We start from the raw sequence: 18926 nt of genomic DNA, 5'->3' as shown, positions 1-18926 counted from the left end.
ACATCTGTTGCATGCCTATACATAGTAAGTTTACACATTTGACAAGCTTTTTACATTGTGCATACCTTACCTTTACACGTTTATTAAGATTAATTCAAAGTCCTGTTTCACATGTATACTATGCATTATTATAGTAACTGAGCAATACCTATAAGCACTAAACTAAACATAACTTGCCTCTTTATTACCCAGTACTTTTTTCTTCTTTTTATCTTTTAGGAAAGTACACTGTAAAATAAAGTGCAACCTAAATATCTTATATTAACGTGTTTAAGCATTAATTGTATAAATATTAAATTCAATACATGCAGTCAACTTCTACACATTATCAAATATTGTAATGTGCAGTTTAATTAGAGAATATAAAGTGAATGAACACATTTGTGAGTATTTACAACCTTGTGTATAGCTTATAAGATCACAAACTCAAGTTTTACTGTGTAATATCACTTTATTTTGATGATCTTCTTTGAACATTCAGTCGACTAGAAGTAACTTTGCAACTACTTATTCTTATTCTACAAACCCGAAGGCTTCCAGTTTTGCCTACACAAAGTGAAACCGATGCTTTTTTTAAGCTAGATATGAAAACAGAAATTACTGTTACACTTGATGTTTCAGTTCATTTCTTTATTTGAAATTTAGAACAAAACAAGCGACCATGTTAGAAGTGATTCACACAACTGATTCATGTTTGTTCATTATTACACATACAAAAAAACAACAACACTCATTTCAGTAAATCCACTGGACACACACACACACATTTATGTCAGTAAAGTGTGTAAGGTTCTGGCCTCTTCGGGTCTAAATGCTGAAAGGCATACCGTGGCAAACGGGACACACTTTGAAGCCGGTGTCTTGATGCGCCAGGCGGGGATGAAGAAACCTAAAAAGATGGCAAAAAAACTGAGCTGTTATTCTTAATCTACAAATAACCTTCTTCCAGTTTCTTCCACACTAGCATGTGTACGCAGATGTGGTGAGAGAAGATTGAATGAAAACAAACATAGTTTTGACACACAACATTTCCGATGCATCTGCAAAACAAATATGACTACCCGTTTTTGCATAAACATTTGTGCCATCGGCCATTCAAAGGAAAAAAACATTTCTAAAATAAGATGAGATGGGTTTCCTTCTTTCAGGGTTTCCCAGGAAATAGCATTTGGTTTTCTCTCCGATGATACTGTAAAGTAAACCTGGTATAGATTATGTGATTTGCATGTTTTGCAAAAAAAAAAGAACGTTGTAGCCGTTAAAGGGGACTTATGCAAAATTCAGGTGTTTGAACACAGTGTGTGTGTAAATAACCAGTCCATAATGGTAAAAATTAACCCATTCCTTTTTTATAATCCCCGTAAATCATAAACAGGTCTTTCCCATGACAGATCTGCCCTATTAGCATAGATCCCACCCACAAGCATTACACATGTTCTGTTATTGGATGTACCGTCGCAGATATGAGTCTCCACAAACTCTCTGCATCTGAGCCACTGAGGACACCGTGGTTGAATTTCATATATGAAGGAAATGTGCCGAAGTAAGTCGGTAGAGTGTTATATATTTGCGCAAATAATTTTACGCCGGACTGCTTCACAAATGAGGGTCAGTACAACGCTGGGTTTGGACAAAAGATATTTCTGAAAGATTTTTTTAGATTAAAGGACAACTCCGGTGAAAACTAACACATGGTTACCGAGTAGATGGTTCTCTGGGATGCGTTTTCATGAAAATCGAATGTAAAGAGTTTTATCTCTAAGAACAGCTTAGCTTATAACGCTAGTACATGGGGCATAGAATAAGTCAAATTAAATCGCTAGTTAATACCACTAACAAGGCTCTAAATAGCCTCACACTAACACGTAATGAGGGTCCCTACATGCAAACCCAAGCATTGAGAACTGTGTAAGTGTACAAACAGTTTAATAAGAAGATACTTTATAAAGACGCGTATACAGACAGGAGCCATCTTGGACAAGTCGAGCCACGAACGCGGTGCTAAGTGATGAACTGTGACTCTCATATGGTCCGTTGTTTCCGGAAGAAAGCACTGAACGCAACAGAGAAAATAAATAAATAAATCATTTTTTCTTTTTAAAAACAGAACCCATCAGAGACTAGTGCTTCCAAAGGATACACACTAAAGAGATGGCGGATTATTCAACCGTTGAGACTGTTTTCCAAGATGGCTCCTGTCTGTATACGCCAGTGATGCGCGGGTCAATGTATAAACAACCCGCACCCGACCGACGTTTTCAACTAACCCGCCCGCAACTCGGACCGCAAAAAAAAAGAAGAAAATATTGTACCCGACCCGCTTCCTGACCCGCATTTTTTAAAAGTAATAAATGCTCATCGTAGCTCATTGGGCCATTGAGAAAATGTTTCAGGCCCTGACGTGGTGCTCAGAGGTGCAGCGGCGAGAGCAGGAAGTTCTTGAGGCGGCCCATCATTTTCCATTTCAGCTCCAGATGCATATTATTGATGAACGCGATGTTTATGTTTCGACCCGGCTTGAAGAATTCATCAGCCCACATTTGGAAAACATTTGGAAAAGTGTGAAAGCCCTTAGGAGCGCAAACTGTTATTTTTCTGAATGCTGTATGATATAGCCTAGTGTTATGTAATACAGGCTTGATTTATTCATTTATTCCGTTTAATTTTCTTAACAATTAAGATGCTGCATGTGTTTATCCAGTCTAATCGAAGTGTGCGTCTCTCCCCCGACTTTCCCAACAAAAATCCCGCCCCCTCTCAGAAAATACATAAAACTGACTTTAAATGCGTTTAAAAGTAGCCTATTAAAATGGTACAATGGCATTGCTCAGTTCAACGTTTTGGGAAATCGGGCATTTTGTCCCGCGTCAGCATTTATTCAAAAGTTAATAACGCTAAACATTCAAAAGGTAAATAAGGATTTATTGACGATCCGACCGACCGTGACCCGAATATCATTAAAAATATTTTTGGATGACTCGTAACCGCGGGTAACCGCGGGTGGCCGCGGGCACCCGCTCATTTTGGATCAACCCGCGCATCACTGGTATACGCGTAATGTACTGTCTTTATAAAGTATCTTCTTATTAAACTGTTTGTACACTTACAAAGTTCTCAATGCTTGGGTTTGCATGTAGGGACCCTCATTATGTGTTAGTGTGAGGCTATTTAGAGCCTTGTTAGTGGTATTAACTAGCGATTTGACTTATTCTATGCCCCATGTACTAGCGTTATAAGCTAAGCTGTTTTTAGAGATAAAACTCTTTACATTCGATTTTCATGAAAACGCATCCCAGAGAACGATCTACTCATGTTAATCACCCCTAGGTTCATTTTTCACCGGAGTTGTCCTTTAACATGACGGTACATGCTAGTCAATGAGTTGAATCAATTTAACTCCACAATGACTATTTATCCACTAACCATTCAGAAATGCGCAGCTGCATTCTAAAAGCAACTTCTTCCTGAGTCTCTCCATCAGTGTCCGACTCCGGTTCGAACATGTAGTGTGTTCACACCAGGCGGGAGTGATTTACATTTTAAGTCAATGGCAAATGACACGATTTGAGAGTGGAAAAATCTGAACTTTGGCGGATATTCACGCCGCGTTAACCAATCAGGAGCTTGCTCTAGTATTGACAACAATGAGGACAGAATCAGCTGTACGATACATCTTCATACTTTATAGAAACAGGAATAAAAATGATCTTGCTTGGAAGAAAGTGAGTGAGGAGGTGGGACAGTCTGGAGAGTTGTAGAAAGCGCTCTTTACTCAGTTTGAGCTCTACATAGAGTGATCTCAGGGCGATTGGGACACTTTCTGCCATTGAGATGACTTGGAAAAAGTGTCCCAATCCTCCAGAATTCACCCTATTGAGACTACAAGCTAGCTAAAGCGGCACATTGAGCTTATTCGCCGTATTTTAAAACAATCCATGTCAGCCATTTCACAACGAGACGAGCCGCTGGCAGAAGCCCCTCCCATGATGTGAATTCACGTCTGTTGTGTAACGCGCGAGTGAAGCGAGTAAACTCAAAATGTGTCCAACTACGTGGGAATAGCGCAAATTATCCGCGCAAGTTGCGTCTGTGACTTTTTCTGACATTTTGGCTTCGTGAGCTTCTTCAGTTGTTGTTGAGTATCGGAAGCGCAAGCTGTTAAAGCTCCGCCCTCTTCTAGAAAGGAGGCCGGGAGTAGCAGCTCATTTGCATTTAAAGGGACACACACACAAGAATGGCGTGCACACACCCAATTGGACAAATTTGACAGTAAATGATCTGTGGGGTATTTTAAACTGAAACTTCACAGATTCTGGGAACTAGGGCTGTGCGATATTGAAGAAAAATGCGATATCCTTGTTAAATAATGCAATATTCGATATGCGATACGATATTGCTTTAAGTGTGTAAAATCTATTTCTTTCCCCCACTGATATCTTTCACTTAAAGCATAACCGACTGTGTTTACACGAATGCACATCAAGACACAACTGTGTGTGTATTTGACAGTTCGAGTGTGTAACAAGACATGAAAAAAAGAACGGCTTGTTTCGGTGTGTGTGTCAGACAGCGCGAGACTGCAAGGAGTTGTTTTTTGCAAGTTATTGCGTTTAATAACTCTTTTTAACGTCAAGCAAGACTCATAAGTAACAGTCGTGTGCCCAGTCTATTCTCTGCTATATGTGTCAACCTAAAACATACACTTTTCACAATGCTGAAGTAGCCTATTAAAATCATTCAGATATTGCGTGACCTTGCGATATGTACATTTGCGATATTTCGATATATTGCGCAGCCCTACTGGGAACACCAGAGACTTATGCTACATCTTGGGCATAATAGGTCCCCTTTAAAGCTGGTGCATTATGAAACAGACAGTAAGATAATATATATGATCAACACTGCTGTTTTAATATGAAGCGATATAGAATGCAATTAATAACGAACAAATTGACAACTATAAATATGTAGTCGCAATGGCTGCTTAACAGTTCAACGCCTGGACTGTGCTCCTCCCCTATAATGTCTCACCAGTTTATTGTCAAACCATTCTCTGGTGGCTGCTGGTTTTGCCAATGAGTCCCGAAGATCCAGACTGTTCATCTGAGATCCAGAGTTAAGGGTGGGATTGGACCAGCCGGACAAACAGTGCTGTAAAATGTAAAAAGTGCATGAGAATAAAATGTTTAGCAGATGTTCATAATCATCATGATCATGATGTAGTCATTGGGATACAAAAATGAACACTAAAAAATGTGAATGATCCATAACCCAAAGCTGATGGGTATATTATTGAACAATAGCGATGATCTCAAAAGCCAAATATCAACCATAAAATAGCTTTGGTCGGTATACACAGTCCCTGTCAAAAGTTTGGAAACATTACACATTTTTTTGAAGTGTCTTCTGCTCACCAAAATACAGTAAAAACAGTAATATTGTAAAAATATTATCATTTTAAAAATGTTTGCTATTTTAATATATTGAGAAATGTAATTTATTCCTGTGAATTACTCCAGTCTTTAATCTCATAATCCTTCATTCTAATATGCTGATTATTATTATTATTTTTTATCATCATCAATGTTGAAAACAAATTTTTTCTGCATAACATTTGTTTTGGAAACAATGATACCATTCAAACATTTGTGGTAAGATTAAAAACGAAATGGATATTAATACTTTTATTCATCAAGGATTCATTAAACTGATTTATAAATGTTACAAAAGATTTCTATTTAATATATGCTTTAATACATTTAATAAATTAATTAAATGCATGCTATTCATTGAACTTTCTATTCAAAGAAACTGGAAAAATGTATTACCATTTCCACAAAAATATGAAGTAGCACATCCATCATTGATAATAACAATCATAAATGTTTCTTGAGCAGCAAATCATCATATTAGAATGATTTCTGAAGGATCATGTGACACTGAAGACTGGAGTAATGATGATAATGGATAACACTATTCCACTATTTGACTGTAAGAAATAATTGCAGCCTTGGTGAGCAGAAGAGACTTCTTTCAAAAAAATTACAACATTTTAACAGGTACTGTATATATATTTCCCAGATTTCCCAAAATGTAACTCACCGAGGGCAAACTCAGACTGTCAGAGGAATCAAAACTGCAGCGGCGATGGGCTTTGTATTGGTGCGCTGGAAGCAGAGTTGAGCGAGGAATACTGACCCTGAAACAAACACAGAGATACTCATTCACAGAGTAATATGAATATTCATATATTCAACTGCACACTAAATTATGTCTATCGTTGTTTTTGGAGGGGGTGTCTTTGTCTTGAATTCGGATCCAATCTTTCATTCAAAAAAGGGGAAAAACATTAACATTTTAATCACTTAAGTAAACATTTCGTTTGGAATGGTAAAAGCATTATTTACAAACATAATTTTTCAAAAAAAAAAAAAAAAAAAGGCATACGCATTTCTCTCATCATCCTGTCACTGACCCTTTAAAACTATTAAACTAAAGCACTATTGACTATTCTAAACTATTGAAGATTTTTGTATGAAACACACTACCATTCAAAAGTTTGGGGATGTTTTTGAAAGTCTTTAAAAGTAGAAGTCTGCATTTTTATGTGATCCAAAATACAGTAATATTGTGAAATATTATTACCATTTTAAATAACAGTTTTCTATTTGAATAACTTTTCAAATGTAATTTATTCCTGTGATCAAAGCTGAATTTTCAGCATTATTACCAGTGTTAATTTCGTTGACGAATAATTTGTCATAATTTTCGACTTTTTTTCACTGACGAAAATGAGACGACAACTAAATAAAAACTAGTGTCGGATGACAAAAACTATGAGGAAATTATTTGTGTCAACAACAAAAAAACGAGACGAAAATGTTAGGGAGGGATTAGGGATTATAGTAATATGTTTTAGATAGGGCTGTCAAAAGATTAATCGCGATTAATCGCATCCAAAATAAAAGTTTGTGTTTACATAATATATGTGTGTGTACTCTGTTAATTATTATTTATATATAAATACACACACAAGCATGTATATATTTAAGAAAAAAATATTATTTTTATATATAAAACATTTATATATATTATAGATTATATAAATGTATATACAGTATATACATGCAAATATTTCTTAAATATATACATGCTTGTGTGTGTATTTATATATAAATAATAATTAACAGAGTACACACACACATATATTATGTAAACACAAACTTTTATTTTGGATCCGATTAATCGCGATTAATCTTTTGACAGCCCTAGTTTTAGACGGTTGTATCAATGCATATTTTATCTCCTGAACTTGAATGAGCTCCTGCAACTGAAACAGAGGCGCAGACATTTCAAAATAAGAGTCCCGGTGTATCTAGAGCTTGTTTGTAATTACAAGTCACGCATTATATATTCGTTTTTGGTTACACAATAAACTATATTTAATTTAATTCCCAATTAATTCATAGTCAGGAGGAAAGACCAGTATTTGACACATTCAATAAAGTATCAGGGTTATAATAGTTCACTAAACCATTTAAAAAATCTTCAGTACTTGAAATTAAATAAATTAAATTAAAAATTAAAATAAACTTATTTGAAGCTTCAGCTTAACTTGATATGGCCTACTGACTAAAACAGAAATACAAAGTTATAAAAACTATATAGATTTTTTTAAAAAAGTGAATCGAGCTCTTTCGTGTATTTTTAATGTCAAAAACAAAATGATGTCAAAATTAGTTCAAGTGACAGTCGGTTATGTAATGCTTAAATGCTTAATTTATTACAATTTAACTAAACTCATTAGATTTAAGGAGACTAAATCTACTGTACTTATGATATTTAGTCGACTAAAACTAAAAACAATTCAGGTGACTAAAATATGACTAAAAGTAAATGGCATTTTAGTCAAAAGACTACGACTAAAACTAAATCAAAATGAAGTCTTCAGTCTTCAGCATCACATGATCCTTCAGAAATCATTCTGATATGCTGAGTTGAAGAAGACACATTTCTGCTGATTATCAATGTTGAAAACAGTTGTGCTGCGTCATATTTTTGTGGAAACCGGATTCTTTGATAAATATAGAAAGCTCAAAAGAACAGCATTTATTTGATGTTGAAATCTTTTGTAACCTTATGAAAGTCTTTACTGTCACTTGTGATCAGCATCTTTGCTACTGACCCCAAACTTTGCATGAAACTAACACAATCGTTTATGAATTTAACAAGAACGGTTATGCATATCAAGATCTTTGCTGTGTTCACCTGATTAAAGCAGGCTCTGTTTCAGTATGAGGGTGTTCAGATTGAGGCGTCTTGCACACTGGACAGGCGGCCTGGTTATCCAGCGGCTCCGCAAACAGTCGACTGTTTATTCTATAGCAGAACGTGCCTGTGATGGACCCAAAATGGAAACTTCAATTTACTGGTACGTCCATGACGTGTCAAAGACGATGTTATGCAAACAAAATCAGCAGATCTCTTACACTGATGCGTATCTGCAGGCGGCTGCGGCTCCTCGCCATCAAGTGTGGAAGAAGCAAGATCAGCAGCAGATGGAAGTCTGTGAAGAAACAAATCAAAACCGCATTTACACGATCAAAACATCTTTTGACGTCTCAGAATTATGCAACAAAAGCCTGTGCTAGTGTCATGGTTTATCATGGTTAAGGCCAGTGTTGGGGAAAGTTACTTTGAAAAGTAATGCATTAGAATATTGCGTTACTCCCTTAAAAAGTAACTAATTGAGTTACTTAGTTACTTTTTAAGAAAAGTAATGCGTTGTTACTTTTGCGTTACTTTTTCTCACCTGGGGTTGTTTTTGTTTTTTTTTATAACAAAAAAGTTATATTTTTGTGCAAATGTAAAGACCTCTTCATACCAAAATGTAAATAATAAGCCCCAGGCTGAGGTAAAAATGCAGATTCCCGCATGAACACTAGAGGGCGCAGCTCTGGATAATGGAGGAATAGGATGCAGGAGAAAAGTTTTACCAATAAAAACAAAAAATCTAGTAATTTTCATCATCAAAGGTCAGCAGCAAGACATTAGTAAATTTAATATAAAGGTAGATTATGCATAAAAATAGTTGTTTTATTAAACATTTATATATTTGAGGTTTGCATATTACTCTGATTTAGCATTTGACTGATTTTATTCATTTTGAGGAGTACAGAATCTTTATTGTGCAAGTGAGATAAATAAATGCTCACATTTAGTCCAGAACTACAATAACCATCATGTTCACACACACGCCTCTGCACTTATTTTAATTTTTATTAAGAGAGCTGTCAGTCAAATTAATGTGAAAAAGTAACTTGCATTACTTTTTTGAAAAAGTAACTCGTAGTCAGTGTTGGGGAAAGTTACTTTGAAAAGTGATGCATTACAATATTACGTTACTCCCTTAAAAAGTAACTAATTGAGTTACTTAGTTACTTTTTAAGAAAAGTAATGTGTTACGTTACTTTTGCGTTACTTTTTCTCACCTGGGCTGGGCTTGTTTTTTTATAACAAAAAAGTTATTTTTTGGTGCAACGGTAAAGATCTCTTCATACCAAAATGTAAATATTAAGCCCCAGGCTGAGGTAAAAATGCAGATTCCCGCATGAACACTAGAGGGCGCAGCTCTGGATAATGGAGGAATAGGACGCAGGAGAAAAAAGTTTTACCAATAAAAACAAAAAATCTAGTAATTTTCATCATCAAAGGTCAGCAGCAAGACATTGGTAAATTAAATATAAAGGTAGATTATGCATAAAAATAGTTGTTTTATTTAACATTTAATTATTTGAGGTGTGCATATTACTCTGATTTTATTCATTTTGAGGAGCACAGAATCTTTATTGTGCAAGTGAGATAAATAAATGCTCACTATAATAGAACTATAGCACACACACCTCTACACTAACTCAACATGAGGACAGGAGAGCTGTCAGTCAAATTAATGTGAAAAAGTAACTCAGATATTTTGTTGTAAATTTGAAAAGTAATGCGTTACTTTACTAGTTACTTGGAAAAAGTAATATTATTACGTAACTCAAGTTACTTGTAATGCGTTTCCCATAACACTGGTTAAGTGGACATCTAACCTTCACTGGATTATACAATAAATCACTAATCGGGTATCGTTTTTCTAACAGATGACAGAATCTGAAGTTTCAGACTGACCCTGATAACAAGTTATGGACGCACTCATCCCGATTGACCTGCCGGAAGCCGCGGAGCTCGCTGAAGAACTGCTCCGAGCGATCGGCCAGAGAACTCTCAGCATCCAGAAGGCCTGCAAACAAACTAAACGGTTTCCAAACAGCACCTGCACAGAAAACTGAAACTAATCATTTACACGCTATTCAAATAACTCACCTGCTATCCAATCATAGCCCAGTAAAGGCTGTATGTGTCTCTCTGAAACAGTCACTGCGCTGTCAGTCTCTCTCTACAGTCCCAAGAAAAGGAAAGGAAAAAGAAAATACACATCTGATACTCTTGAAATGAAAACCCTCTAAACTGTAGCAGGTGGGGATTTCTTTCTTTGTAGGTGCTTTTTCACTAGAACTCATAAAACCACCAGATCTCCATTAGATGAAGCCGTTTGTCCTCTGTACGCTGGTTACATGGCGCCATCTAGCATGACCATGTTTTAAGGGTGTAGAATTTAGTAGAGATGCTTGGGACAATATCCAGTGACTAAAATATATTAATATGTAACTAACCTGAGCTATACTGCTCATCTTAGCCTAACATATCATTGTATACCTCTATCTGAAAAATTCTGTTTATAGTAATAGCCATCTGTATATTATATTATATTCATAGTACATATCCACCTGTAAATTCTGTTTATAGTAATAGCCATCTGTATATTATATTATATTCATAGTACATCTCCACCTGTAAATTCTGTTTATAGTAATAGCCATCTGTATATTATATTATATTCATAGTACATATTCACCTGTAAATTCTGTTTATAGTAATAGCCATCTGTATATTATATTATATTCATAGTACATATCCACCTGTAAATTCTGTTTATAATAATAGCCATCTGTATATTATATTCATAGTACATATCCACCTGTAAATTCTGTTTATAGTAATAGCCATCTGTATATTATATTATATTCATAGTACATATCCACTTGTAAATTCTGTTTATAATAATAGCCATCTGTATATTATATTATATTCATAGTACATATCCACCTGTAAATTCTGTTTATAGTAATAGCCATCTGTATATTATATTATATTCATAGTACATATCCACCTGTAAATTCTGTTTATAGTAATAGCCATCTGTATATTATATTATATTCATAGTACATATCCACCTGTAAATTCTGTTTATAATAATAGCCATCTGTATATTATATTATATTCATTGTACATATTCACTTGTAAATTCTGTTTATAGTAATAACCATCTATATATCTATATATCTATATATCTATATATCTATATCTATATATATATATATATATCTATATCTATATCTATATCTATATATCTTCATTGGTTCAGATCATTTTTGCTATTAAAAGTATTAAAATATCCTAAAACCACTAGAACGGTGTTATATATTTTGTTGACTTATCTGTGTATATTATCCCAAATGTATCCAAGATTGTTTAAATTCAGAGAAATAAGCAATTTTAACCAGGACACAAACCATGTGTCGCCTATCAATGCGTTACCCTCGATTTCTGGTTTTATTTTGTCGAAACCATGTAAACACCAAAGACGCTTTAATATATGATGTGTTTTATTAGACAGGTGAGAAACAGTTTGGCTCATTTATAGACAAAAAACGAATCATTGTTCTCCAGCTCAACACAGTTAGTCTTATTGTTTAAATCTGGTTTTCTTGATAATTGCGATTATTCTGGTTAAAATTGTGATTGCGATTTAAAATGCGATTTTTATTTTATTCAAAATTTTTACAAATGAAAAGTATGTATATAACCTTTTGTGTTTATATATTAATATGACTAATAATAATAATTATTATATTATTATTATTGCTAAATAAAATATATTTAACAAAATAAGAAATATTACTATTACAAAAACATTAACATTACTATTACAATAACAAAAAGAGTATTTAAGAATAAATATAACAATGCTTTTTATCTGTGATATTAATTTCTTAAAGTCTATGTCTTTAATATGCAATATGAGCCTCTTTTGCATCCACTGTGAGGATAAAATCTCCTGTACATTGAAGAAAAACATGTACATTTATTTAGACAGAAGTATTATTTGTTACCAAAAAAGTTTAATTCATACTGGAAGCCAGAGGGCGCCCTCGAGCAGAAACTCCACATTTCCCTCAGAGAAGTAATCGCTGTCAGGAAATCCCTAATGTGTGTGAAGCTAGCGCTGTGTAAGTTAGCAGAACTGAATATATAGAAACGCTTAAATATGATTAAATATGACGACAATAAACACGACTGCATCAAGATATGGTGTATTTGAGTTCTTCATGCCTTCTCGGGTATTTTCAGAATAATAAAGTATTCATTATTTTATTCTGTAAAGAGAAACCACATCAGCTCACAAACACTCGACTGACGATATGAAGTGAGTTAAAACGGGTTATTAAACGTATTTTGTTGAACAGGTTTATGAACGCTTCGCTTCGCATTACTAGTTCGTGAAGATGTTTGACGCGAGTTGCTTTTTCAAACACACGTTATAATTGACTCAAACTCGCAGTGCTTTCAGACGGAGCAGCGTTTACTCCTGATCAGACACGCTGGGCATTTATTTATTTAATTAAAATCGCAGCCTTTGCGCTTTCATAATCGCACATAACCCAAATCGCCCGACGGGTGACAAGAACGTTTCAGTGTTGAAAGTGAAATTCAGTTTCACTTTCAACATTCAACACTTTTCCACGGAAGGCGGTCGGTCGAAAGTTTACGTGATAAAGTTTTAAATATTAATATTTTTCTTACACAAACGCGTTGATTCGCTTCAGAAGGCCTTTATTAACACCCCAGAGCCGCTGGAGCAGTTAAATGACGGACAGATGCACTTTTTATGGACTTCAAAAACAGAGCAACTATGAATCCAATTCTAATGCTTGGATTAGCCTGGACTTTTGTAATATAACTCAGATTTTATTCGTCTGACAGAAGAATGTCATACACACCTCGGATGACTTGAGGGCGAGTAAATCATGGGATAATGTTCATTTTTGTCATTAATTTCTGTCATTTTCAATTTTCATTCTATCCCTTTAACAATCAAAGATATTAGTAGTGCTGGGAATCGATTAAAAAAAATAAACTAATTAATACATTTTTTTTCTGTAATTAATCGGAAGTTTTGAATATTTTACGTTTTGAATATTTTGATATTGTAATAATTTCAGTTACTCTCCAAATCAATGTATAAACAATTTAAAGACAGCATATTTTAAATATGTGTTGTAATGGCATGTTTTTATGAATGAAGGCCAGAATCACTGATACTAAAGTGTCTATGAAACATTAATGACGTCACATTACAGTAAAACTGAAAGCTGCCAATTTCAACATTTATTAGGCTTTAAAAAAGCAACTTTTAATTTAAGTGAACTTAAAACAATCTTTACATAAACCCATTATAATAAATGTTATTTTACCCATGGCCTTCCCTGTTAGACATTTACAGAAATGTAATAGTTATCAAACAGCTTTCTTAACTGCATAAACAATAAATGAAATATAGATTAATCATCATTTAAAGCTACAGTTTTCTCTGTTCCCGTTGTTCTGTGATGAACATTAATGACAGACATCATCAGTGCTGCTGTCACTTTAAGATCAGCCGCTGATGAACATGACGCATGATCTCATTTCCTCACAACTCTTCAAGTTAATTTAAGACGTTATTTAACTAATTTAAGACTCTAAATATGAGAATACTCAAAATTATCTGTGTTGTTGTTATTGTTTGTTCAAGAGCAAAAGAGAACTCGATGTGAACAGGAGACTGTCTGTGCGTCGAGTGTGTGTGTGTGTGTGTGTGTGTGTGTGTGTGTGTGTCAGAGTGTCCCTCGATTAGCTGACATGAGACGCAGCCACACAGACAGGACACTGACACACACACACACACACACACACACACAGGACATTGACATGCAGCGCGTTCTCTTGTGTCTTGTCGCGCTTGGAAGCATTTACATGAATAGCGTGATCATGTAACGCTAGGCAAAAATGGATATAAAAACGGATGCTGCGTTATTTGCGTTAAATATTTTTAACGCGTTAAGATGAACAAATTAATCGCCCGCGTTAACGCGTTAATTTGCCCAGCCCTAGTTATTTATATTAGTTATGAGTCGTTGGCTTGGCTACCATATTTATGAGCTAGTGATGAGACACAATATCAAACCTACACCCTTGCCATATTGTGTATCTGAATGTTGACGTCCTCATACCTGAAGACTGTCCGCAGTGAGAGATGCAGATTTGGGCAGCATCAGTCTCACAGATCGGCTCCGTCCCTTCCAGCGGCTGTTGCCCGTGTCCTGCAGAAGTGTGCCGTACGTGCTCACTCTGGGCTCGGCTTTGGGCTTATGTTGGTCTTCACAATGCCCAGAAAGTTGTTCATCTAAAGATACAAAGACATTTTATCAGCAATATGTAACATACAAACATACACAGTGGCATGAAAAAGTGTGTGAACCGCTTGCAGAATCTGTGAAAATGGGAATAATTTTTACTAAATAAGAGGGATCATATAAAATGCATGTTTTTATTTTATTTAGTGCTGTCCTGAATAAGATATTTTACATAAAAGATGTTTACATATAGTCCACAAGACAAAAAATAGCTGAATTTACTAAAATAACCCTGATAAAACGTTTATGAACCATTGATTCTCAGTGCTGTGTGTCGTTCCCTGATGATCCACGGCTGTGTGTGTGTGTGTGTGTGTCGTTCCCTGGATGATCCACGGATGTGTGTGTGTGTGTGTGTGTCGTTCCCTGGATGATCCACGGCTGTGTGTGTGTGTGTGTGTGTGTGTGTGTGTCGTTCCCTGATGATCCACGGGTGTGTGTGTGTGTGTGTGTGTGTGTGTGTGTCGTTCCCTGATGATCCACGGGTGTGTGTGTGTGTGTTGTTCCCTGATGATCCACGGGTGTGTGTGTGTGTGTGTGTGTGTGTGTGTCGTTCCCTGATGATCCACGGGTGTGTGTGTGTGTGTGTGTGTCGTTCCCTGATGATCCACGGGTGTGTGTGTGTGTGTGTGTGTGTGTCGTTCCCTGATGATCCACGGGTGTGTGTGTGTGTGTGTGTGTGTGTGTGTGTGTGTGTGTGTGTGTGTGTGTCGCTCCCTGATGATCCACGGCTGTGTGTGTGTGTGTGTGTGTGTGTGTGTGTGTCGCTCCCTGATGATCCACGGCTGTGTGTGTGTGTGTGTGTGTGTGTGTGTGTGTGTCGCTCCCTGATGATCCACGGCTGTGTGTGTGTGTGTGTGTGTGTGTGTGTGTGTGTGTCGTTCCCTGATGATCCACGGCTGTTGTTTTGTCTTGTGATGGTTGTTCTTGAGTCTCTTGTTTGTCCTGAGCCGTTAAACAGTTTTCCAGCCTCTTTTTCATATTTGACCCTCTCCAGCAATGACTGTATGATTTTAAGATCCATCTTTTCACACTGAGGACGATTGAGGGACTCAAACACAACTACTAAAAAAGGTTGAAACATTCACTGAAGCTCCAGAAGGAAACACAAGAGCATTAAGAGCCGGGGGTGAAAACTTTTGAATGTGAAAATCAAGGTAAATTGTACTTAATTTGTCTTCTGGGAAACATGCAAGTCCCTCAATCGTCCTCAGTGTGAAAAGATGGATTTTAAAATCATACAGTCATTGCTGGAGAGGGTCAGATATGAAGAAGAGGCTGGAAAACTGAAGAATGTGCAGGACCTGGAGGATTTTTCTGAAGAACATTGGTCAGTTTAACGGCTCAGGACAAACAAGAAACTCAAGAACAACCATCACAAAACACACACACACACACAGCCGTGGATCATCAGGGAACGACACACACACACACACACACACACACACACACACACACACACACACACACACAGCCGTGGATCATCAGGGAGCGACACACACACACACACACACACACACACACACACACACACACACACACACACACAGCCGTGGATCATCAGGGAACGACACACACACACACACACACACACACACACACACACACACACACAGCCGTGGATCATCAGGGAACGACACACACACACACACACACACACACACACACAGCCGTGGATCATCAGGGAGCGACACAGCACTGAGAATCAATGGTTCATAAACATTTTATCAGGGTTATTTTAATAAATTCAGCTATTTTTTTGTCTTGTGGACTATATGTAAACATTTTTTATGTAAAATATCTTATTCAGGACAGCACTAAATAAAAAACAACATGCATTTTATATGATCCCTCTTATTTAGTTAAAATTATTCCCATTTTCACAGATTCTGCAAGCGGTTCACACACTTTTTCATGCCACTGTATATATATATAATAAATCAGCATATTAGAATGATTTCTGAAGGATCATGTGACACTGAAGACTGGAGTATTGATGCTGAAAATTACCAAATTATTTAACTATTTACAGATACCCATGAACACTTTAAACTGCGCCGATAAGTAGTAAACAACACCTCACCGTGTGTCAAACACACCTTAAAGAGCTCATAGCTCAACTTGATAAGAAGTTTAATATTCTGACCGGATGTTTTGATGGTTTTCTCTGCTGTTGGTGACGGTGAAGCCCCGTTTATCCCGACGGTAAACGCTTCGTACACAGAGCGGCGGTGACTCTGGTCCTCCCGGTCCGGCCATGAGAGAGTCCGCTGATGCAGTTTCTCGGTTTGCTTCTCGAGTTTCTTCAGTAAATCTTTGTTCTGCTTTCGCAAAGCGGCGATCTGTTCGAGCGCGGCCATTCCGTCGCCATAGCAACGAGTTAAACCCCCCAGCACGCGAATCAGACGTGGAGCAAATTAAACACACGACATCGGGTAACGCTACTGTACGTCCTTGGTAGCTCAATGTTAGTTTATTGAACCATGTTGTGTGAAATATGCTAAAATAAAAGAAGAGATTCTAAACTTCCGCCACAACACACGTAACTTATAACGGTCAAACTCAAACAGCACACGGAGAACAGTGATTGGCTCCGGACATTTCCCACAATGCATCTGTGACCATTGGATTTATTTAAAGGGACAAGCACATCTATCTATCTATCTATCTATCTATCTATCTATCTATCTATCTATCTATCTATCTATCTATCTATCTATCTATCTATCTATCTATCTATCTATCTATCTATCTATCTATCTATCTATCTATCTAGTTTTCTGTCTGTCCATCCATCCATCTGTCTATCCATCCATCTATCCATCCGTCTATCTATCTATCTATCTATCTATCTATCTATCTATCTATCTATCTATCTATCTATCTATCTATCTATCTATCTATCTATCTATCTATCTATCTATCTATCTATCTATCTATCTATCTATCTATCTATCTATCTATCTATCTATCTATCTATCTATCTATCTATCCATCCATCTGTCTATCCATCCATCTATCCATCCATCTATCCATCCGTCTATCTATCTATCTATCTATCTATCTATCTATCTATCTATCTATCTATCTATCTATCTATCTATCTATCTATCTATCTATCTATCTATCTATCTATCTATCTATCTATCTATCTATCTATCTATCTATCTATCTATCTATCTATCTATCTATCTATCTAGTTTTCTGTCTGTCCATCCATCCATCTGTCTATCCATCCATCTATCCATCCGTCTTATCTATCTATCTATCTATCTATCTATCTATCTATCTATCTATCTATCTATCTATCTATCTATCTATCTATCTATCTATCTATCTATCTATCTATCTATCTATCTATCTATCTATCTATCTATCTATCTATCTATCTATCTATCTATCTAGTTTTCTGTCTGTCCATCCATCCATCTGTCTATCCATCCATCTATCCATCCGTCTATCTATCTATCTATCTATCTATCTATCTATCTATCTATCTATCTATCTATCTATCTATCTATCTATCTATCTATCTATCTATCTATCTATCTATCTATCTATCTATCTATCTATCTATCTATCTATCTATCTAGTTTTCTGTCCGTCAATCCATCCATCTGTCTGTCTATCTGTCCATCCATCCATCTGTCCGTTCGTCCATCCATCCATCCGTCTGTCTATCTGTCCATCCATCCATCTGTCCGTTCGTCCATCCATCCATCTGTCTATCTGTCCATCCATCCGTCCATCCATCCATCTAACCCTTTTTTATTAAAACGTTATTTATTGATGTTTTTTAATAATCTGTTTATCTAAGTTTAAGAAATTCACAACAACGAAATGTTCACAAACCAACGAAAATGAATTTTATTTTGTAAATGCCACAGAAAGAAAATACATATTCGATTACTTGTATTCTTTTTATGAAGTGTCCACTATTATCTGTTTTTAACAACCTCAGCATGTTTTTGGGGGAAATGTGAGCATTAGACAGTTCATGACGTTACAGTGAGATTCATATACACACCTACACCATCAGCAATGCTCCAGTGTTCCTGCCCTGAGCTGGAGATCCCTCACATGACCTGATCTGTGTGTGTCCAGATCCCTCACATGACCTGATCTGTGTGTGTCCAGATCCCTCACATGACCTGATCTGTGTGTGTCCAGATCCCTCACATGACCTGATCTGTGTGTGTCCAGATCCCTCACATGACCTGATCTGTGTGTGTCCAGATCCCTCACATGACCTGATCTGTGTGTCCAGATCCCTCACATGACCTGATCTGTGTGTGTCCAGATCCC

General features: G+C 36.3%; 1 protein-coding gene across 1 annotated transcript; it reads right to left on the bottom strand.

Annotated features, from left to right (window-relative positions):
- Window positions 1-435: 435 nt before the first annotated feature.
- Window positions 436-17238, bottom strand: miip (migration and invasion inhibitory protein). The gene is made up of 9 exons (XM_079844636.1): window positions 16768-17238; window positions 14439-14611; window positions 10369-10441; window positions 10174-10285; window positions 8490-8566; window positions 8269-8395; window positions 6103-6199; window positions 5032-5151; window positions 436-889 (listed from the first exon to the last, which is right to left on the bottom strand). The coding sequence occupies exons 1-9, from the start codon at window positions 16979-16981 to the stop codon at window positions 773-775; spliced, it is 1110 nt and encodes a 369-aa protein (XP_079700762.1). The 5' UTR covers window positions 16982-17238; the 3' UTR covers window positions 436-772.
- Between the last annotated feature and the right edge of the window lie 1688 nt (window positions 17239-18926).

This window comes from Gobio gobio, assembly GCF_949357685.1.
Source record: "Gobio gobio genome assembly, chromosome: 19".
NCBI lineage: Eukaryota > Metazoa > Chordata > Actinopteri > Cypriniformes > Gobionidae > Gobio > Gobio gobio.
This window is presented reverse-complemented; position numbering and strand designations above follow the sequence as displayed.

Excerpts from the sequence above, each read along its gene's own strand:
- miip (XM_079844636.1), bottom strand. The coding sequence starts at position 16,981 with ATGGCCGCGCTCGAACAGATCGCCGCTTTGCGAAAGCAGAACAAAGAT. Across the intron at positions 10,286-10,368 it reads GGGCTATGATTGGATAGCAG|GCCTTCTGGATGCTGAGAGT; the intron begins GTGAGTTATTTG and ends GTTTGTTTGCAG. Across the intron at positions 6,200-8,268 it reads ACAGAGCCTGCTTTAATCAG|GGTCAGTATTCCTCGCTCAA; the intron begins GTGAACACAGCA and ends TGTTTGTTTCAG.